This window comes from Balaenoptera borealis (assembly GCF_965194805.1).
Source record: "Balaenoptera borealis genome assembly, chromosome: 21".
Classification (NCBI taxonomy): Eukaryota; Metazoa; Chordata; class Mammalia; order Artiodactyla; family Balaenopteridae; genus Balaenoptera; species Balaenoptera borealis.
This window is the reverse complement of record NC_138880.1, coordinates 9,409,861-9,432,810: the sequence shown is the minus strand read 5'-3', so window position 1 is coordinate 9,432,810 and position 22,950 is coordinate 9,409,861. Positions and strand designations below refer to the sequence as shown.

General features: G+C 41.0%; 1 protein-coding gene across 5 annotated transcripts in view; it reads left to right on the top strand.

The window, feature by feature from the left end:
* UNC5D (unc-5 netrin receptor D) overlaps nt 1–22,950 on the top strand; it is a 582,894-nt gene that overhangs the window by 542,970 nt on the left and 16,974 nt on the right. For all 5 annotated transcript variants that reach the window (XM_082374962.1, XM_082374961.1, XM_082374959.1 and 2 more), the window contains 2 exons: nt 7,229–7,378; nt 14,223–14,387. In XM_082374962.1, coding sequence (XP_082231088.1) covers nt 7,229–7,378; nt 14,223–14,387 — 315 coding nt within the window. The remainder of the gene's footprint in view (nt 1–7,228; nt 7,379–14,222; nt 14,388–22,950) is intronic.

Sequence of the window (22,950 nt, the reverse complement as noted above, 5' to 3'; positions counted from 1 at the left end):
TTGGCCCCATTGGTCGGAATCTGATTACCTCCAGTGATTCTTTCCCTCTCCTATTATGTCAAATAAAGCTGATTTTAAAGTTGAGTTGGGTTGTACTTGTTATTGACAGGATGTATGTGACAGCTGTCGTGAACAGCAAAGGGCATACTTCTCCCCTGGACTTCCGAGAGACCATCAGCCTTGGTTGAATAACTTTTCTGGCCCACAGAAAGATTAGAACATAACTTGTAGCTTTTCTGAACACAACCGCTTACTCCGCGGTCTTAGTCTCTGAGTTTTGTGCAAGAAAGGAATCTTGCTTTCTGGATTTTTACCTTGCTAAGTGAATGTGTTCAGGACCTTGTCCCCAGGTTCATTTAAATGTCCTTCATATCCCAAATCATCTATGTCATATTTTTCATGGCTTCATATATGGTATTTAATTAGAGGGAAATATATAGTCACTAACCCACTAAAACAGTTCCACTTGAAGAAAGCCGTAGCAACAGGACACTTTCGGAACCTCTAAAAGACTTCACACATTAATATTCGCTCCCCCCAACTTGTGTGGTGTGAGCCAAACATCTCGTATGCAGTGATGACTCACCTTCTATAACTCGAATAGAACCCTAACTTCTTAATCAAAATTCATAGGTAGTTTTTTTTTTTTCATGAAGCATTTCTGCAGAAATTGCCTACCCTGGAATTTGCCTCTGTTATCACTGTAATGAAAATGTTTGTTGTGATTTGGAAATAGAGACCAAGCGTGGCTGTGACAGTTGCTGTATTTATTGTAGTACATCTTTCATAGCTCAAAGTAATGATACATATGAGCCCAGCTAGAACGGGGCTTGTAACCAAGAAGGAAGCCTGGTTAAAGGACATGGTTGCATTTTCACCCCGTTTCCATCTCCCTGGGAAACTATGTCCCCGCAACTATTTAAAAGCCCACCCTCCCTCTCACTGGAAATCCTTGGAAGAAGGGCAGCTTCTAGACCCAACTCTCCTGTCCTCTTAGAACTAGGTGGGGAACTGGCAAGATAGTAGCCTCACCAAAAAATATTCCTTTATAGGATTTTAGTAATCGAACAAACATTCCTTCATTTTTTGCTGTGCCCTCCTTTGCCTCCTGCAGGGCTGCTTCCCATTCGCCCTGGGGATATTTCATCTGAATCCTAGTAGCAATTTCTTTGAATGACAAAAACAAAATGCCTCATGCGCCTTGGTAAGACATAATTAATTTGGTTTCAGATTTTTGAAGCTATGTTCTAATAAATACATCTAAAACCATCTCTATGGAAAATTAAATCCGCTCAGATAGGCTTTTTGAAAAAAAATACAAATGCCATCTGCCTGAAGGTGAGAAAGGGACCAATGACTTGTCCTTCCTGCTCCTGTATTTCTGTAGTAATTAGAGCTGCAATTTTATGTTTGTGTTTGACATTGGCACTTTTGATGAATTCAAACCAAAGGTTGAGGAATGGTGATATATTTTCAAAGTTGTAACATGTTAAGACCTAGGTTTTTGTTATTGTATTTTATTACATTCTCTCTCTCGTTCTCTCTCTCTCTCTCTCTCTCTCTCTCACACACACACACACACACACACACACACACACACATAGTTCAAACAAACCTTAACATAGGGAAAGGAAGGACTTAAGCACTTGCCCTATCTTAGAGGGAAAAAAAAACACAACTAATTTTTTTCTCCATTGCTCCCAGCACTCCTATTCAGTACCTCTGGGTCCTCATTACTTACTTGGCATTAATGGAGATTTAGAATCTAATTTCAGAGGATTTCCTCCAGATGTAGCTCTTGTGTTTATCAATAATACAACCTTGGAAAGTATCGTTCACGCAAAACATTTAAAGGAAAACACCACAGCGACATAACTTCTGTGTGTGTGTGTGTGCGTGCACACTTAAGTTCAACAGTTTTGGCTCATAAATATGTAAATTCAGCCTGCTTGTTTTAGTATCCCTGAAGCACACCTGAATATCGCTGCCTGTCTCATTAAATCAACATAAATGGCTCAGTGAGGCACAAAGCACAAGTTTCTCCTGGCTACAACTCCCAGCCCTGGATGACTAGCAACTGCCAATGTGAAATGATGAAATAGAAGAGACAGAAAAACCACCAACCATAGCCTTTAGGTACATCTTATATACGAGAAACCAGCCAGACCCTACCTTCTACTTTAATTAACACAGATATCAATTTAACAGTAGACTCAGAGGTTTAGCCAAGGGCCCTTATCACATAGGAGGCAGATAGGAAAAAATCAGATGGATGTCAGATTCCACTCTCGGGGTGATGCATCCGTGTGAATGACTCCGAAGGAGCTCAGCAGAGTTGCTTGTACCACTGATTCCCAAACCCGGCTGGACATCAGCATCATCTGAGAAGTATTTAAAAATACAGTGTCTAGGCCCAGCCCCTGAGCAGAATACAATAGGTTGAAGGGGCGTAACTGGGAATTCTGTGTTAAGTACAATTTATCCTATTTGGAGAGGGTTTTAAGCTTGCACCCTGAAACCAGTTGTGCCTTTACAAATATATAAATACAGTGATTAGTTCATTATTGGGCTTCTTCATTTTAATAAGTAATTGTTTTGTTACAAAATAGCTATAATTGCTTAATATTTTGGACAAGGTTACAAGACACTGTTAATTGTATGTAGTTGGTTCAGTATATGGAGATTAAAGTAAGCAAAATAAGAAAAAAACAGTAAAAATAAATTATGGTTGTATTTAAATTGGGGGCCCTAAAGCAGAAATCTTTAAGAGGTGCCAGTTTTCCTCGGTGATAATTGTAAGTGGATATCCATTTTAAAAATTCCTAATATCCTCCATTCTGTATCTCAGGGATGGCTTAGATAGTATATATAACCACAGGGCAAAAACTGACTTTTTTTTGTTAACTTTTTATTTTATATTGGAGTAGAGCCGATTAACAATGCTGTGATAGTTTCAGGTGCACATCAAAGCGACTCAGCCATACTATACACGTATCCATTCTCCCCCAGACTCCCCTCCCATCCAGGCTGCCACATAACATTGAGCAGAGTTCCCTGTACTATACAGTAGGTCCTTGTTGGTTATCCTTTGTTAAATATAGCGGTGTGTACATGTCAGTCCCAAACTCCCTAACTATCCCTTCCCTCCACCCTTCCCCCCGCACCCCCAGTAACCGTAAGTTCATTCTCGAAGTCTGTGAGTCCGTTGCTGTTTTGTAAATACATTCATTTGTATCATTTGTTTTTAGATTCCGCATATAAGTGATATCGTACGATATTTCTCTTTCTCTGTCTGACTTACTTCACTCAGTATGACAATCTCTGAGTCCACCCATGTTGCTGCAAATGGCATTATTTCATTCTTTTTTATGGCTGAGTAATATTCCATTGTATATATGTACCACATCTTTATCCATTCCTCTGTCAATGGACATTTAGGGTGCTTCCATGTCCTGGCTATTGTAAACAGTGCTGCAATGAACACTGGGGTGCATGTATCCTTCCGGACCATGTTTTTCTCCAGATATATGCCCAGGACTGGGATTGCTGGGTCATATGGTAGCTCAGTTTTTAGTTTTTTAAGGAACCTCCCATACTGTCCTCCATAGTGGCTGCACCAATTTACATTCCCACCAACAGTGTAAGAGGGTTCCCTTCTCTCCACACCCTCTCCAGCATTTATTGAAAAACAGACTGACTTATGTCATCTTTACATATATCTTGCACCAATGAAAAATTACTTATGGGACAATGTTAATAGCAGTCTGACCGTCACATGACTCTTAAAAACATCAAGCATAGGGGCTTCCCTGGTGGCGCAGTGGTTGAGAGTCTGCCTGCCAATGCAGGGGACACGGGTTCGAGCCCTGGTCTGGGAAGATCCCACATGCCACGGAGCAACTGGGCCCGTGAGCCACAACTACTGAGCCTGCGCGTCTGGAGCCTGTGCTCCACAACAAGAGAGGCCGCGACAGTGAGAGGCCTGCGCACCGCGATGAAGAGTGGCCCCCACTTGCCACAACTGGAGAAAGCCCACGCACAGAAACGAAGACCCAGCACAGCCAAAAAAATTAAATAAATAAATAAATAAATAAATAAAATTAAAAAAAAAAATCAAGCATAGTATAGGAAAATGCAGGGAAATCTAGTAGAAAAAATACTAGACCATGAACAAGTACTGATATAGTAGCTCTGTCACTAGCCATGTGACTTCAGGCAAATCACTTTCTTGGGGGTAAGGGGGAGGGTCTCCATGTTTTCCTCTGTAAATAATCAAGTTTTAAATCACTAAGTACCTTAAGTTCCCTTCAAGTGTGATGATGCTATGTAGTTTCTAAATATTAAAATAGACTAGCTCTACGCCAAGTAATTCATGACCTTGAACAAGTCACTTCATCGCCTGACCTCGGTTTATTTCGCTGTACTTTCAGGCAAGTCAGATTTAAAGAACAGGGATACACTTTAGAGAGCCTACCCAGTCAAATGTACTTTTTTTTTTTTAAATATAAATTTATTTATTTTATTTATTTATTTTTGGCTGCATTGGGTCTTCGTCGCTGCACACGGGCTTTCTCTAGTTGCAGTGAGCGGGGGCTACTCTGCGTTGCAGTGCATGGGCCTCTCATTGCGGTGGCCTCTCTTGTTGCCGAGCACGGGCTCTAGGCACGCAAGCTTCAGTAGTTGTGGCTCGCGGGCTCTAGAGCGCAGGCTCGGTAGTTGTGGCTCACGGGCCCAGTTGCTCCGCGGCATGTGGGATCTTCCCGGACCAGGGCTCGAACCCATGTCCCCTGCATTGGCAGGCAGACTCCCAACCACTGCGCCACCAGGGAAGCCCACAGTCAAATATACTTTGACAAGTCAACACTGTTGTTATTCCATGGCTTTAATATGGTTTGAATAAGCAAATTTCTTATTTGTCCCTGTTTCTAACCTTGAATGGCAAAAAGAAGTTAGTATATTATCATGCTAATGATTTTGCTTGGCTGTGAATAAACCCAAGTAAAGAACTGAAGCCTAAAGATTAAGTGACTTGCCCAAGACCATGCAGAAATGTGATTAGAAGGCTGTGCTTCCAGTTTTGGTTTACAAGATGAGTGCCCTCTTGAGTATATATAACCCTCAGAAAATTCTCATACTCCCTTAAACCCGAACAACATTACTCTAAACAAAAATACAAGTGCCTAGCATGGTAAGGCAGAATTCGTGATTGGCCCCTGCCCTATAATATTCATCACCTCCAGCCATACACTTTCCACCCTAACCTTCTATCCCAGCTCTGTCTGGCCTCCGTGCCTTTGTGCAGAGCCCATTCGGTGTCTGGAATGCACTCTCCCTCCCCTTTCCCATGAGTAGCCCCTATATTTACTTCCAGGCTCAGTTCAAATATCACTTCCTCTATTAATTTCCCAATTCATTTCCTGGCCTCTCTGCCCATCTGGGTTAGGCACCCTCTGTCTTGCCTTAACCTTTGGGAATATACATATTTGTAATAGTTAGATGCTATATTATACTCATATGCTTGCTGTTCTGACCCTCTCTCTAGACTGTGAGCTCCTTGGTGTTTCATTTCTGTCTACCCAGTGCCCAGCTCAAGCATTGCTCCACTGGACATTCATTAAATCTCAAAAGAGGGAACAGACCAGCATCTGTAAAGACCTAAAGTCAGCGTCTGGCATTAACTCCCTTTCCTCCCACCCTGCCTCTTTCCTTCCACTGCTTGCAGCCCTCACTAGACACTGGACACTGTGTTATTATGTCCAACGCTTAGACCCACAAGGTAATGAATTATCTAGCACTGCCCTGTCCAGTACAGTAATTGCCAACCATGTGTGCGTATCTACATTTGAATTAACTAAAATGAAAATCTTAGTTCCTTACTCACTCTAACCACTTTGGCTAGTGGATACCATATTGGAAAGCACAGGTATGGACCACTTCCATCATCACAGCAAGTTCAGTGCTGACTCAGAGCCCCAAGACACACCCCTTCCACACCCCAAGAGCTGGAGAAAATGACACTGGAATGGAATCGTTTAGTCCTGAGAAGAGACATTAGCAACCTTTAACAGTTTGTGTGTACATGAAGGATAAAAGCTGGAAAGCTGCTTCTTAGAAACACTTTCATTAATGTTAATCTATACATAAACAAGAGATGGGAAAGATAACTTCTGAAGCTGCTTTCACTCCCTGATAATTGAAATGTAAGTTTTATTGTATTTATAAACCTATTTGCCTGGCTTCTTAACAACCTTTTTTAGACTCTGGGAAGATTATAGGACATCATTAAAGGATTTCAGTTTTCCTATTTATCCTAGCTCTGCAAGGAAATTATAAGTCAATTAACGGTGATTTTTTTAAATGGGGATTTAGGGAAATCTTTCATCTCCACTAACACTGAAAACCTCACCCCCTACAGTAGTTTGACATTTTATAGCGTTCATATCTGTTCTGTTATTTCACTTGTCTTATGGAGATGATTCTAAACGCCACAAATTTGGAACCAGTTAAATGGTTTGCTTAGTAGAATGTATGTGAATTGTGTTTGTATGAGATATAATTACAAAGATTTGTCAGTGAAAGATAAAGGAGTATTTATCTCAGGAATCTGATTTTTTTTCTGAGCTGAAACTGACTTGACAACTTATTTTTTCTTGGCCTTTTGGCATAACTTCTGTGAACATTACTACAAATAAACATGATACATGCACTTTGCAAGATTTATTTTGAGCTAAAGGATAAATATTGGATGATGCCTGTGTTAGTGACAAACAAGGGAACCAGACGAGGAGTGGAGTGGAGGAGGGGCTGTGTCTCCCCTTCTCATGAAATATGATGATGTGTTAGGTTAAGTACAAATACATCCCTTGATTATGGCGATACCAGGATGAAATTCACACAGTTCTGGAAACTCAACAGTATTACAGTTTGCTTGGGGCAAAGGAGGTCTTCCAGTTTTAAAGACAGGCACAGTGTGTGTAAAAGCCTCAACAATACAGTAATGAAGAACAATTGTTTCTTTGTGTCCAGATCCTTAGTTCTCAGCAGCCTGTAGCCCCTTAGCCCTGACCTTGCAAGGATGGGGGCGGGGCGTAAAAGTAGAGTGCGCTTATCATGCTGTTCGGCTATTCCTGGGAGACACATGAGAGGGAGTATACGTATCTATGGAAGGAAAACGTGGAGGAAATTGGGTACTTCATTGTTGTGCTTCTTTCTTTTTCTTGCCCTATAGGAAGTGGTTTCAGATGAAAGGCATCAAGGCGGACAACTCCTTGAAGAACCAAAGTTGCTGCATTTCAAAGGGAATACCTTTAGTCTGCAGATCTCTGTCCTTGATATCCCCCCATTCCTCTGGAGAATTAAACCATTCACTGCATGCCAGGTACTGGCCCAATGGGTTTCTGACAGAAATAGCTTTGCTTTAACCAAGCACGCATATCACAAGCCCTGGTGAGGGCACTCTTGACTTTCCTCCTCCTTTGAAACTGTGGATTTAATTTCAAAACTGTCACAGACATGTAACAGTTTGCACTACACCCAGGGAATGAAACCTATTGTCATAAATCCATGGGTTTCTAACACGTGGGGGAAAAAGGGGCTTGTGTGTCAGGTAATGTGACATTTCTCCTCTCTCCTGCTTAAATCGCCACTCGGGATAGGTTGAAGGTGGTCATTTAACAACTTAGAGCAGGATGTGTTTGTGGGTTTGTTTTGATTCAGATCAGTTCATTATGAGACACAGTTTTAATCCTGTTCAAGTACGAATGAACTGGATGTCAGGGAGAAACCTTTTAAGGGTGATAATTTTGAGTTGTAGAGCGCTCTGGCCAACCAGATGGGAACAAGAGAGTTTGTCCTGAATATATAAAGTGCTTGCTGCCAGATGAATTGAGCAAGATGGGAAGAAGAAATCACAAATTGAAAAACAAAGAAATGTCAATGCCTCTTTGGGTTTTTTAACCTTTCCATCTTTACAGCATTCATTTTTTAAAAACCATGCACAAGATATACCGGCTTGTCAGAATGGAAATAAGCCAAATCTCAAAGAGAAAAACCTAGCCCATGCCATGAGAGTTAGAAAAAAGTTGTACCACCAACACCTTACACTTCTAAAATTCAGAATTTTCAAATTGGTTAAGGCCATATTTTTATATTTACTTTTCAGATTTCTCATTACCTTGGGAATTGCCCCCTCTATGTATAATTTTAGCGCATTCAAAGCAACAAGAATCTCTCTCAGGGCCCTGTACAATTTTTTTTTTGTGAAAACTTTACCATTTTTTTTTTTTATGGAGAGAGGTTTTCTATGAATAAATGTGTTATTTATGATGTTCTAGACCTAGGTGTCTCTGTTTCCCAGAAAGCAGTATCCAAAGTTTCTAGTCCAAATTGAACTTCAGGGTATTATTAAAACAAATCCTGATAGTCATGCAAATTCCTCTGTGTATTAATCTTTATTGATTTAAGGGCATCATTTCACTGGATCTGGTACAAGTGACTCAGTCCAAAGTAACTATTAAGTTTAATGCTTGGAGATTAAAAAAAAAAAATCAGATGAAAGAACCATAACCTCTCAGTGGCACTTAAACAACAATTCCAACACCAGGGATTCCAAAGAGAGCCTCAGGTACAAAAGGCTTGGTGGGGGTTAATGCCTGCCCACCCCAAAGGATGCAACAGGGCCAGCCAAAGGCAAAGGGCACTGGCTAGCAAGAAAACCCAACCAGCTTTACTGCCAGGGTGGGTTGGATTACGTAGAGGTTGTGAACATGTATAAGCATTTGCCTTCTGTAATTGAGCATAATTTGAAAGAGTCTTGGAAGGCTGAGAAACAATTTAATTTTCTCTGCACCAGGAGGCTTGCCACTGAGTTTTCATTTCCACTTCATTTTTCTTCCCCACAAATGGCTTTCTGCTCTATTCTTCCTTTCTCTTCACCACCCTTAGAACCAATTTCTTTGCTCCTGTGATCACTGAACCCCTAGCAATATGCCTACATGTTGTGCTTGTCTTAATGGCCATGCTGTGTTTGCTCCAGGCATCAGATTCTCACACTCTGGGGAGGGTTTGTGTTCAGCCTGCTTGAACTTCATGGAGAACATCATGTGCGCTGACAAACTCGGTGTGGATAATAGAGAATGGCTTTTTGTTAAGGCTTAGTGGATGAGAACTCACAGAGCACTATTGTGGAGACAGAAAACCTCACTCCTCCTGACATCATTTATAGGTCTCTCCTTCAGCTGGTAAATGTTCCTGTCATCTTCTGTCATCTTCCAAGTCAGTGGGTAGAAGACCTCTGGTATTCTCGTCTTCTTATTCCTCTCTCCCTTTCTCTAACTTCAAATCAGGAATCTGGGAAGTGATATATTCCAGTTGGTACCCAAAGCTTACTCTCCTAAAAAACCTTTCTTTTTTCTTCTGGGAAAGGTGGAATTTCTCAGGGAGGTATCCAGTGCATAGAATAGTTGCCCTATCAGACACCAACCAAGAGATGTTTTTAGAATGATGTGAGTTCAAGATTGGGTCCAGAGCTATGTGATGAGAGCCTACATATTAGGACCAACTAGATTTTAAATCTTGTTGGTTTCGATTGTGGAGGATGACAATTTATAAAACGCTAGGCTACAACCCTTATTGCTTATGAAACCAGGTATGATGGGTGAAAGGGAAGGGTATGTGAGGGTATGTGAGTTCTCAGGAGATCTGGTTACCATAGCCCCCACTAACCTTGATTCAAAGAAAAAAATGAAGCCCACAACACTAGTCCTTCCAAAATAAACAATTAATTATGCCCCCTTTTCTTAAGACTCTACCACAATTAGTGATATGCTATTGTCCCCTTGGAAGACTTAGCAACCCTCCTTTAGAGGGAAATAACTCTGCTCTCAGTAGGTTACTGGGACCTGAGAGCTACTTAATCATCGTTGCCTTTATTCCTTGCTGCCTGTGGGGTGAAGAAGCTGCAATAAACAGTATGCGATAAAATATTAATTTATTTTCTAAATCCTACAAAACACCAAGCCAGGCTGTCACCTCTGTAGGATAAAAGCAGCTGTCTTACAGCATGCTATGTATCTTGGAGAACCCAGTGTCTGTCTCCTGCTAGGATATGATTTACATGGTCCCCATCTGCTAGGAAACTAATTATAATGGGACTCAAAATGGAAACATTTCCGGAATTCTTGAAACCCCCATAACTTTGCTACACTTCGTCCTCTTGTATTACTTCCCACATAATTCCTCTCCGCTCAGTGAGCATCTTGGTGTTTTGTTTTGCCTTTTTTTTTTTTTTTGAATAAATGAAAGCAAAGATGATTGCCCTGAAAACACACTAATCACAGTGCTTCTAATTCTATTATTTTTAAATGTTTTGTTGAGCACTACCGGCAGCTGCTACTCAAGTCAACAATTAAAAAATATTCTTTTGACACTGTCTTAATATCAGATTTTTTAAATGTTTTGACTGTGTGCAGTAGAATGGAAAGAGAAAAGAGAAGAATTTTTTTGTGTGCCGATTCTCGCGTCTTTCTGCAAGAAAACATTATCTCTGTGGCGGGTTTTTCCAGTGTTCTCAGGAGAAAATATACAAAATTTAGCAAGTGACACCACAGAAGATACTTTTCAATAAGTGGTCAGTGCCTTTTTTTTTTTTTTAATTTAAGGAAGGTAAGCATTACCAAGGATTCAAAGCTACTGCAGAAAAAATGTAGGTTTGTTTAAGATCTGGACCTTGAATTCAGCTCTGTCTAGAGCCCTGAAGTCCAAACATTTATATTACCCTGTAATGACTCAAATTTCAAATGAAAACCTCCTTAGTTAGCTTATTTAGGCAAAAACACCCATGAACTGTGGAGCCCTCTGTTATAGTTACTTTTGTTGAAGGGGATGGTGCAGAGTAACTCTATCAGAACGTACTGGCTTGGGGAAGAAAGTGAGTTTGAGGGCTTGTATGTTGAGACTGGAGAGAGTGAGGATGAGGTGACAGAGGATGGAAGAAGCCCTTGAAGGCCAGGCAGGGGACTGTGTTTGTTTTGTTTTGTTTTGTTTTGTTGGCCACACAGCATGTGGGATCTTAGTCCCCCCTGCAGCAGAACCGTGGAGTCCTAACCACTGGGCCACCAGGGAAGTCCCAGGGGGCTGTGTTTATCACGCAGGCATCCTGGGGCCATTCTGGTCCCCCAAGCAGAGGAATCATGTAATGAAAGCAGAGTTCCCAGGTGATGTGGTCACATCAGTGCCCCCCCCCCAACTCATGATTACAGGTAAAAGAGAGACCATAAGCTCTTCCCTAAAGAATACCAATCAACTGCTTTCTGTTTCCTCCCCAGTCAAGCCTCAACCCCCTCAATAACTCGTGTAGTAGAGACTGAAGATAGGAAGGTTGCCGAGCAGTTTACTCCCAGTTAGCTGTGATGACGTCAGAGAAGATTATGTGTGGAGATAGAAAAATTGGAGGAGAATGACGATGAGAGAGAGATGGTGATAATCCGTTTTCAAAAGGTAGACCTGTCTGAGAAAGGAAAGGCCAACTAAAATTGTTTCTACTGATTAGGGGTATAATGTCAGTGATGGATGGTAATGAAATAAAACCCAGAGATGCAGCTGTTGGGGTTCTCCACAGAGAAATGGCAATTGGGCGTATGTGAGCAGATGGGGTTTTGAAGAGTTCAGGAGACAGAGACACAAGAGCTGGAGGCTGAGATTTGAAGTGAGAGTTACCCGTGGTTTACTAAACCACGGAGCAGCGTGAAAAGAGTCGGATTACACAATAAGGAGAAACGGCAGACCTTGTAAATATGTATTATTACTGTTTTATCTGGTATAGGATTTGGTGCAGGTGAAAAGTCATTTTTGAGTGTTTTAGGGAATGACTTCCTCTAAAGGTTGCTGGGAGGCCACACCGATCTGAAGTGCCTTCTGCTGCTAGGAGGGAAAGGGAAGAGCTCATAAGAAAAACTCTCAGTTTAGGAAGAACGTGGGTTGGACCTGTGCTGTCCTGCTGGTGACATAAGCAAGCGGTGCTGCAGCCACATGCTTCCTTAGTGACCATTAGCTTCATGCTTCTCCCTGAGTTTCCCCTGGATGAGAGCCTCTCTGTGGAACCCACTATAGTGAACCTTCCAGCGCCGCCCAGCTCATCTTAGTTTCTAAGAGAACTTCTTCTAAGTCACTGATGTTTCATTAGAGAATGGTTTGGGTCAAGAAAAGATATTTCAATCCAGGGGAAATGTAATCAAAGGATTTATGTGTTTATAACGCCTTTGGAAAGCCTAGGAGAGCCAAAGTCAGAGAAAGCCACTAGCGATATAAGGAAACCGGCAAGTTTGGTGAGTTCAGGAAAACACAACAGCCCTGAAGCAGATGGTTCTCAGAAGCCCCTGCAAACCTCACACGTGCTGTCAGCTGAAGCCTCTGGGTTTGCTCGCTGCTGTCAGAGGAGCAGCGAGGACGAGGCTTCCGCTCCTTCTCTTCCTTCCAAGTTTAAAACAAGTACTTCTCACTGGCAGAATGGACATGTGAACTCCCTGCTGGAGAGAGCTGTGAAATGTAGTTTTCAGGCTTCCAGCCCCTGCCACGTAGGGGAGAACTGAGGATGGTGGAGAGAGAGTTGCCTCCGAACAGCCCACATTCTGCACAGGGATAAAGTCAATGAAAGTCTGCAGTGTCAACATACAGACCTTCTCTGAGTCCTTGTCTCTACTTCTTGAGACAAAGATCCACTGCCTTTCCCTTGGTTCAGGTTTCAGAACAAGCAAAACAAAAACACGACACCCTTACATCCCTTGCTGGGATGTGTGGTAGGGGTTAACGCGTGAGTTCGTTCCTTTGTAATCCCTAAAGCTGGCTCTCTTGTACTCAAGTCTGCAACAATCTAAACTCCATCCCTCCCTGCTGGTCCCCCCCACCCCAGCAAGTATCCAAAATCAGGGTCTGTGAGACTTCCTATAGAGAAAATGAGGAAACCAACAAGTGTACAGATTGGAGCTCAGGGAGAACGAGGTAACTCATAGTTCCTCAAAGTAGGTAGATTGAATTCTCATCATGGCCTTTGGTCTTAAAACACCTGCTGAGTCCATCACCAGTCACACTTCAGAGACTCAGACTTCCAGACTTGATACGTCTTTTGCTGCCTTTCAGCATCAGTATTGGGGGAAATTGTATTTGTAGCAACAGGTGAAAGAGCAAATGAATGGGATGCGGAAAAGAGAAAGAAGGGAGAATGAAGATTACTATAGGCTGGAAATAGGAGGTCATTGCCAAGGACCACAGCCTGATCTGAGTAGGAATGAAAGACATTTTAGTAGATGGAAGATTACCAGTGACTGACCTCTACTTCACATTAGTGTAAAGCCACGTGCCTGAGCCAATTGGTGGCAAGCACCAGCTGGTCATGGGGGAAAGGGGAATGTGTATAGATTTTATAATTTCCCCCCTCATTTAGTGAAAATTGCTTTTGCCACTCAATTGTCTATAAGTCCCTTGAAAGTGGGGACCAGACCTCAATTCTTACTGTTCTTTTCTTGTTTATCTAGTACAGTGTCTGGTTATTAGTAGGCATTGTACACGTAACTGAGAATGGATGAATTGAATGAATGAGGAGTTGGCAAACTAGACTGTTCTGGGGTAGCCTGTTGTGTTTGTGTGTCTCTCTCTGGGGTGTGTGTGTATGATTCTGCAGTAGGTATAATTTTTATGCTGGATACATTTAGCAACATTATGTTTATACAATTTGGCATGAGTTTGTGGTATGGGCATAAGTTCTGGCCAGTCAGTTCTTCAGCATAATTTTCATTTAAGTGAGAAAATATCATCCTACCCCGGGCTTAGGTAGAAGGATGGAGTAGGCATCTAATCCTAGGAGTCTACCCATAGGAGTCTTTTAGAATATTTCTGTCATGGAAAGACACGACGATTAACTTTTGATGGTATTCTTTCTAACTGTGTGAGTCACCAAGTGAAAGCTGAGCTCTTGCAGTGTGGTTTTGGAATTCATATGTTATCAATTGGAATTGACGTTAATTACTTTTTGTGCTGCTTGGCATATGCTGGAACATTATTTCTACAACAGTTCCACCAGAGTCGCTTAGGCAATTACCTCTCCTGCCATCACCGTCATCATCATCATCCTAATTATTGTGATTAGGTCCCTCCTGCTCTCTGCTCACCTCAGCCGGGCTCTGCACACCATAGCCCTCTTCTCCCTCCCCCCCCCGTCTCCCCCACAGGAAGTCCCATTCTCCCGCGTGTGGTGCGGTAACCGGCAGCCCCTGCACTGTGCCTTCTCCCTGGAACGCTACACGCCCACCACCACCCAGCTGTCCTGCAAAATCTGCATCCGGCAGCTCAAAGGCCATGAACAGATCCTCCAAGTGCAGACGTCAATCCTCGAGGTGAGTCCTTGGTCTACAGGTCATCTGACCCCGTTTCTAAAGGACGTTAAGGACTGTATACCTGTCTCAGTTGTGCTACACATATAGCATGAAAGAGCTTCGAAAGGCACTCACTCTTTGAATCCTCATTACTGATAAGGGAAAATTAACTTCTCCTCAGGCTGAGGATGGAACTGAGCTGCCCACTGGGGCAGGGAAACGCAACCCATCAGAGCATAGGCTCTGTGGAGGGACCTTTGGGGAAGGAATTTGTCCAGGGCTTTTTACACACAAAACCACAATCAATCTAACAGTTCATGGCAGACATGGAATATCAGCTGAGATTCATTATTGAACTGAGACACATAACCCTAAGAAGACACAAGGTCACCAGTGGGCTGCTTTTCTGCCGGTTCTGACTAGTTGTTCAGAAGTCAGTTGCCCAATCTGTGTTATTTCATTTTCAAGGCCTTGGTTCCTGATTGTCTTACAATTTCTCTTACCCCCCAGGATCAGGGTTTCTACACATCCTTATTTCCATTAAGCCTAGATTTCATCAATACAATAATATAAGATAGAGTAGATAATAATCTCGTTCTACACAGTAAGGACATAGCAGAGCAAAAAGAGATAGGACTTCCTCCAAGGTCATATAACTGAAGGGCAGAGTTAGAATGGGAGTCAGAGGAGAATTCACTTGGGAACTTTTGCAAAAAGACACCTGAAATGCCATGGCTTTGGATTGGCCCTAAACCACTGAATGACTCCATGGCTCTGGACTTGAGCTTATCAAGTAGACAATGGCATTCCCTCCTGAATGGTTATTTGAGGGTAGAGGGAGAGAGTAGGGGAGGCGAGAATCAGGGGAGCTGGTAACGCGTTGTTTAGCAATTCCAACGTAATCCCTGGCTAGTTTAGAAAAACACACATACTGGATTGTTCACCTTAGAACATGTATGTGTATATATACATATACATACATACGCACACATACATATTCACGTATACATATATAAGTAATATATAAGCTCAGCAGAAGGTTTAATGCATTTTGTATCTGTACAACTCAATTTCAGGTGCGGTTTTTTCTCAAAACTTGTAGCCTACAAGCATTATCACTTCCCTCCTTTCTCATTGCGGTTCACTGTTTATGCAAAATGAGTGCGGCTAATTCCCCAAATAGTTTTCTCTAAAGTGCAGATGGCTTTCCAAAGAAGTGTGCCTCAAAATTGATAGCTGTCTTAACTGACATGTTTCTACCATATTTGCATTTGTTATTGCCAATTAGCATTATGTGCTAACATAGTTCTGATAGGAAAGGTAGATCCAGAAACCTCAGGCAAGATATTTTTAGAGTCTCTTTCTTGAACAGTCATGGCATATTTAAGACAATTTATTTCAAAGTAAAATACAAATCGTATGGGAGTTTTAAAATTAAAACAAAAAAGAAAATCTAAGAAGAGCTGCACTTCAGAAGAAAGAGTGAAAAGGCAGGACATAAGATGCCTTTGTTGAAAATTGCCCTAAATACCTGTCAACAGGTCGACAAAAGAATTCCAGGTTTAAAAGGTTTTTACTTTCTAAGGCACCCAGATATTGAGGATCAATTTCAGCTATTACAGGATATTTGTGTGAAAGGAATGTGATAAGGTTGACACATCCTGGCACCTTTGCTCCTTGCTTAATAAACCCTTGAAGTGCATGGAAAGAAAATGAGCTAATAGGGGCTGCCCTGGTGGCACAGTGGTTAAGAATCTGCCTGCCAATGCAGGGGACATGGGTTCGAGCCCTGGTCTGGGAAGATCCCACATGCTGCGGAGCAACTAAGCCCGTGCGCCACAACTACTAAGCCTGTGCTCTAGAGCCCACGAGCCACAACTACTGAAGCCCGCGCACCTAGAGCCCGTGCTCCGCAACAAGAAGCCACCAAAACGAGAAGTCTGCTCACCACAACTAGAGAAAGCCTGCGCGCAGCAATGAAGACCCAACACAGCCAAAAATAAATTAATTAATTAATTAAAAGAAAAGAAAATGGGCTAATAAACATAACCTTCTTTACTCTCCAGTTCCTTTTCTAATGCTTAACAAAGTTTACGATCACTTTGGAAAGCCTTAAAGAACATGACATCACAGTACCTCTTGGTAGATGGAGGCAGAATAATATTTAGACATTCAGTGGTGGACTACAGTAATCTAAGTTGTAGGCTGCTGCATTTTGGAAGCTTTATTAACTTGTTTGATCCTGTAAGGATCATTTAATTAATTGCTTTAAGTGTCCCTGCTGAAATTTGGCCCAGTGCATCCCCATTTCTTTGTACCAAACTCTATTTCTTAGGCAAATCTCATTGGCCATCATTTTCTACGTCAGAGGAAAATTAATAACTTTCGAAAGCCACTATGTTTCAGGTACCACTTCATGTGCTTTCACATATAACCATCACAGCTCTGTGGATTAGTATTATATCATCACAATTTTACATGATGTAACAGTCTCCAGGAAGTCAACCTTCTTATCCAAGATCATACAGCTAATAAGATGGGTAGCCAGAGTTCCCAGCTGAGATACTAAACTTTAAGACCAAAGTCTGGATTAATATTCAGTACCACTTCAGGAACTCAACCGAGGAGGTTTAATTTATTCGTCCTAACCATGGGCCTTGTCCATAATATAAGCCCTCTCTTTGGGGGCTTAGGCACAAGTGACAAACATCACAGCATCAGCAATTTTGCCTTTGAGTCTAAAAGTAGATGAAAATTGGGAAGTTCTTTCCTCAAGACTGCAGAAGGATGAGATGTACCTTTTGTGTGTTGGGCTAGAATAAGTGTTCATTCTATACATCTTCACAAATAGAATCTATTTCCTACATGTAGATCTGCCTGCAAAAGGATGTCTTGATTGAATGATCACTCAAGGCCCTTCCAACCCTGGGATTGTTTCATTCCTGGGAAAAGCCTATATCTGGTGATAAAAACCATCTTCTTCTCCCTAAAACTGACTTGGTTTTTATGGTGGACAGTTCGAGAAAACTAAAGATACATAAAGCTCTGAGAAAGTGGGAATACCTGGAGAGAGGAGGCAGGATATATTCAAGACATGGGTCTATATCAATCACTGAGTCAAGAATAACAGATCAGTTATTAAAGATCATCATACTTCATGGCCACTACGCTGAAAGATTCTGCTTTAGGTGGTTTTAATAAGTTAGTAATAAAGTGTCATTGTTTAATAATAAGAACTAAAATTTTTGAAACTTTCAATAGATATCTTTGAAATATGTATTTTAATATCTCACCCACCAAAAAAAAAAAAAATCCTCACATATCTGGGCTCACAGCTCCCCCTTCCTACCTTACTTTAAAATGGATTGCCTTAGTCTCACTATATTTCGAGATTTTAGCAATGGAACCATGAGAGGTAAAATATATGTGTGTGTGTGTGTGTGTGTGTGTGTGTGTGTGTGTGTGTGTGTGTGTGTGTGTGTATATATATAAAATACAAAACATTGATTTTAAATTAATTAATGCAGTGAGCATCCTCATTGAAGGCATTTGGTTCTTTATGTTCAGCTCCACATCCATCATATTCCTTCATGCCTCATATCTAAATGGTTTTCCAAATAACCATTCATATCATTCTCAAATTTAAAAATTATTTCAGTGGTCAAGGTAATATATCTTTTCTGTTCTTTAGAGTAGCCATTATTGTGTCAATCTTTGGAAGCAGGTTGGTCTCCTTAAATTTAACCCAACTACATTACCTAATGATGATAGCCAATTGATACTCTATAAAGCAACAGTACTGTGGACTAAAGCAAAGTAAGTTTGCTAATATTGAGCAGAAGGGAAGAATCCCCAAGTCATTTATTTCCTCCTTCCTTATTAATGTAATAATATTAAAGAATCTATCTTTTGGTAGAAACAACTTATAATGGGAATCTTGCATGTTAAAATTTTCCATTCAAGAAATTCTCTTATCTTTCTTCTAAAAGTGGTAGAAGTTGGGGGATGATGTGTCTGTTACAAAGTAGACAGAATACTTGGAATTCCTCACTGATTTACAGCTCCCACATTAACCAGGTAGCAGCACCTTATCTCCTATGTTCAGAGCATGAAAATCTACTGTTCCTCTGCATATTTAATTTAAACAGAAGATGTGATGCATCCGCTGGATTCTTATTACTCGGCCCAGATGTCTTTTAGAACGTATCATAAATTTTATATGAAGTGTCATCCTTACACATGGGAAATATTTAAATTTGGAAACTTTACAAGGGACATGGGAGCCCATTTATTAAAGTGTAGTAAGTAGAAAAAATACATATTTTTACAAGTCAGTCTCATGTAATACTTTATTCACCTTTAAATCGTACCACTCTGTCCATTTAACAGGAAAGACAGAGCTTGGTCGAGTTGGTCAAATCATAGATGCCATGAGGGCATCTGTCTGTGTCTATTGCCGTCTTTTCACGTGGATACACTGTGTTTTCAGTTTCACTGGCAAGCCACCTTTTCACATGTTAACACCCTTTAGTGCCATTTTACAATGACCATTACCATGTTATCCTGTACAGAATTCCTTTTATTCTCTCTCTCAATGGTTTTTTACTATTCTTTTTAAGGACATTACCATGCCTTAAATCAGGAAATTTTTAAAGAAATGATTCCTACTTTATTTGTATTTTTAAAGGCTAGAAGAAATTTTACATACCATGATAAAAAATGATGTATCTTGTAACCTATTTTATGCAGTGAGAAGCCTGAGGTGGTTTATTTTATGAACATCTTATATATCAGAAAAGCACTGGGCTCATTGGTTCAAGATGGCGGGGTAGACAGACAGGCGCTCACTCCCTCTTGTGAGAGCACTGGATTCACAACTAACTGCTGAACAATCATCAACAGGAAGACACTGGAACTCACCAAAAAAAATACCTCACATCCAAAGACAAAGGAGAAGCTGCAATGAGATGGTAGGAGGGGCGTAATCACAATAAAATCAAATCCCATAACCACTGGGTGGGTGACTCACAAACTGGAGAACACTTATACCACAGAGGTCCACCCACTGGAGTGAAGGTTCTGAGCCCCATGTCAGGCTTCCCAACCTGGGGGTCTGGTAACAGAAGGAGGAATTCCTAGAGAATCAGACTTGGAAGTCTAGAGGGATTTGATTGTAGGACTTCGACAGGACTGGGGGAAACACAGACTGCACTCTTGGAGGGCACACACAAAGTAGTGTGCACATCAGGACCCAGGGGAAGGAGCAGTGACCCCATAGGACACTGAACCAGACCTACCTGCTAGTGTTGGAGGGTCTCCTGCAGAGGTGGGGGGTGGCTGTGGCTCACCACGGGGACAAGGACACTGGCAGCACAAGTTGTGGGAAGTACTCCTTAGCATGAGCCCTCCCAGAGCCTGCCATTAGCCCCACCAAAGAGCCTGTAGTCTCCAGTGCTGGGTTGCCTCAGGCCAAACAACCAACAGGGAGGGAACCCAGCCCCACCCAACAGCAGACAAACGGATTAAACTTTTACTGAGCTCTGGCCACCAGAACAACACCCAGCTCTACCCACCACCAGTCCCTCCCATCAGGAAGCTTGCACAAGCCTCTTAGATAGCCTCATCCACCAGAGGGCAGACAGCAGAAGCAAGAAGAACTACAATCCTGCAGCCTATGGAACAAAAACCACATTCACAGAAAGACAGACAAAATGAAAACAGAGGACTATGTACCAGATGAAGGAACAAAGTAAAACCCCAGAAAAACAATTAAATGAAGTGGAGATAGGCAACCTTCCAGAAAAAGACTAGGCAACCTTCCAGAAAAAGAATTCAGAATAATGATAGTGAAGATGATCCAGGACCTCGGAAAAAGAAAGGAGGCAAAGATCAAGAAGATGCAAGAAATGTTTAACAAAGATCTAGAAGAATTAAAGAACAAACAAACAGATGAACAATACAATAACTGAAATGGAAAATACACTAGAAGGAATCAATAGGAGAATAACTGAGGCAGAAGAATGGATAAATGACCTAGAAGACAGAATGGTGGAATTCACTGCCATGGAACAAAATAAAGAAAAAAGAATGAAAAGAAATGAAGACAGCCTAAGAGACCTCTGAGACAACATTAAACCTGCCAACATTCGCATTATAGGGGTCCCAGAATGAGGAGAGAGAGAAAAAGGACCCGAGAAAATACTTAAAGAGATTATAGTCAAAAATTTCCCTAACATGGGAAAGGAAATAGCCACCCAAGTCCAGGAAGCGCAGAGAGTCCCAGGCAGGATAAACCCAAGGAGAAACACGCCGAGACACATAGTAATCAAAGTGACAAAAATTAAAGACAAAGAAAAATTATTGAAACAAGGGAAAAATGACAACATACAAGGGAACTCCAGTAAGGTTAACAGCTGATTTCTCAGCAGAAACTCTACAAGCCAGAAGGGAGTGGCATGATATATTTAAAGTGATGAAAGGGAAGAACCTACAACCAAGATTACTCTACCCAGAAAGGATCTCATTCAGATTCGATGGAGAAATCAAAAGCTTTACAGACAACCAAAAGCTAAGAGAATTCAGCACCACCAAACCAGCTCTACAACAAATGCTAAAGGAACTTCTCTAAGTGGGAAACACAAGAGAAGAAAAGCACCTACAAAAACAAACGCAAAACAATTCAGAATATGGTAATAGGAACATACATATCGATAATTACCTTAAATGTAAATGGATTAAATGCTCCAACCAAAGCACACAGGCTCACTGAATGGATACAAGAACAAGACCCATATATATGCTGTCTACAAGAGACCCACTTCAGACCTAGGGACACATACAGACTGAAAGTGAGGGGATGGAAAAAAGATATTCCATGCAAATGGAAATCAAAAGAAAGCTGGAGTAGCAATACTCAGATAAAATAGACTTTAAAATAAAGAATGTTACAAGAGACAAGGAAGGACACTACATAATGATCAAGAGGTCAATCCAAGAAGAAGATATAACAATTATAAATATATATGCACCCAACATAGGAGCACATCAATACATAAGGCAGCTGCTAACAGCTATAAAAGAGGAAATCGACAGTAACACAGTAATAGTGGGGGACATTAAGACCTCACTTACACCAATGGACAGATCATGCAGACAGAAAATTCATAAGGAACCACAAGCTTTAAATGACACAATAAACCAGATAGATTTAATTGATATTTATAGGACATTCCATCCAAAAACAGCAGATTACACTTTCTTCTCTAGTGAACACAGAACATTCTCCAGGGTAGATCACATCTTGGCTCACAAAGCAAGCCTCAGTAAATTTAAGAAAATTGAAATCATATCAGGCATTTTTCTGACCACAATGCTATGAGATTAGAAATCAATTACAGCAAAAAACTATAAAAAACACAAACACATGGAGGTTAAACAATACGTTACTAAATAACCAAGAGATCACTGAAGAAATCAAAGAGGAAATAAAAAAACACCTAGAGACAAATGACAATGAAAACACGTTTTCATTGGGATGCAGCAAAAGCAGTTCTAACAGGGAACTTTATAGCACTACAATCCTACCTCAAGAAACAAGAAAAATCTCAAACAATCTAACCTTACACCTAAAGGAACTAGAGAAAGAAGAACAAGCAAAACCCAAAGTTAGTAGGAGGAAAGAAATCATAAAGATCAGAGCAGAAATAAATGAAATAGAAACAAAGAAAGCAATAGCAAAGGTCAATAAAACTAGAGCCTTGTTCCTTGAGAAGATAAACAAAATTGGCAAACGATTAGCCAGACTCATCAAGAAAAAGAGGGAGAGGACTCAAATCAATAATATTAAAAATGAAAAAGGAGAAGTTACAACAGACACCTCAGAAATACAAAGAATCATAAGAAACTACTATAAGCAACTCTATGCCAATAAAATGGACAACCTGGAAGAAATGGACAAATTCTTAGAAAGGTATAACCTTCCAAGACTGAACCAGGAAGAAATAGAAAATATGAACAGACCAATCACAAGTAATGAAATTGAAACTGTGATTAAAAATCTTCCAACAAACAAAAGTCCAAGACCAGATGGCTTCACAGGTGAATTCTATCAAACGTTTAGAGAAGCGCTAACACCCATCCTTCTCAAACTCTTCCAAAAAATTGCAGAGGAAGGAACACTCCCAAACTCATTCTATGATGCCACCATAACCCAGATACCAAAGCCAAACAGAGATACTACAATAAAAGAAAATTACAGGCCAATATCACTGATGCGTATAGATTCAAAAATCCTCGAGAAAATACTAGCAAACAGAATCCAATCACACATTAAAAGGATCATACATCACGATCAAGTGGGATTTACCCCAGGGATGCAAAGATTCTTCAATATATGCAAATCAATCAATGTGATACACCATATTAACAAACTGAAGAATAAAAACCATATGATCATCTCAATAGATGCAGAAAAAGCTTTTGACAAAATTCAGCACCCATTTATGATGATAACGCTCCAGAAAGTGAGCATAGAGGGAACCTACCTCAACATAATAGAGGCCATATACAACAAACCCACAGCAAA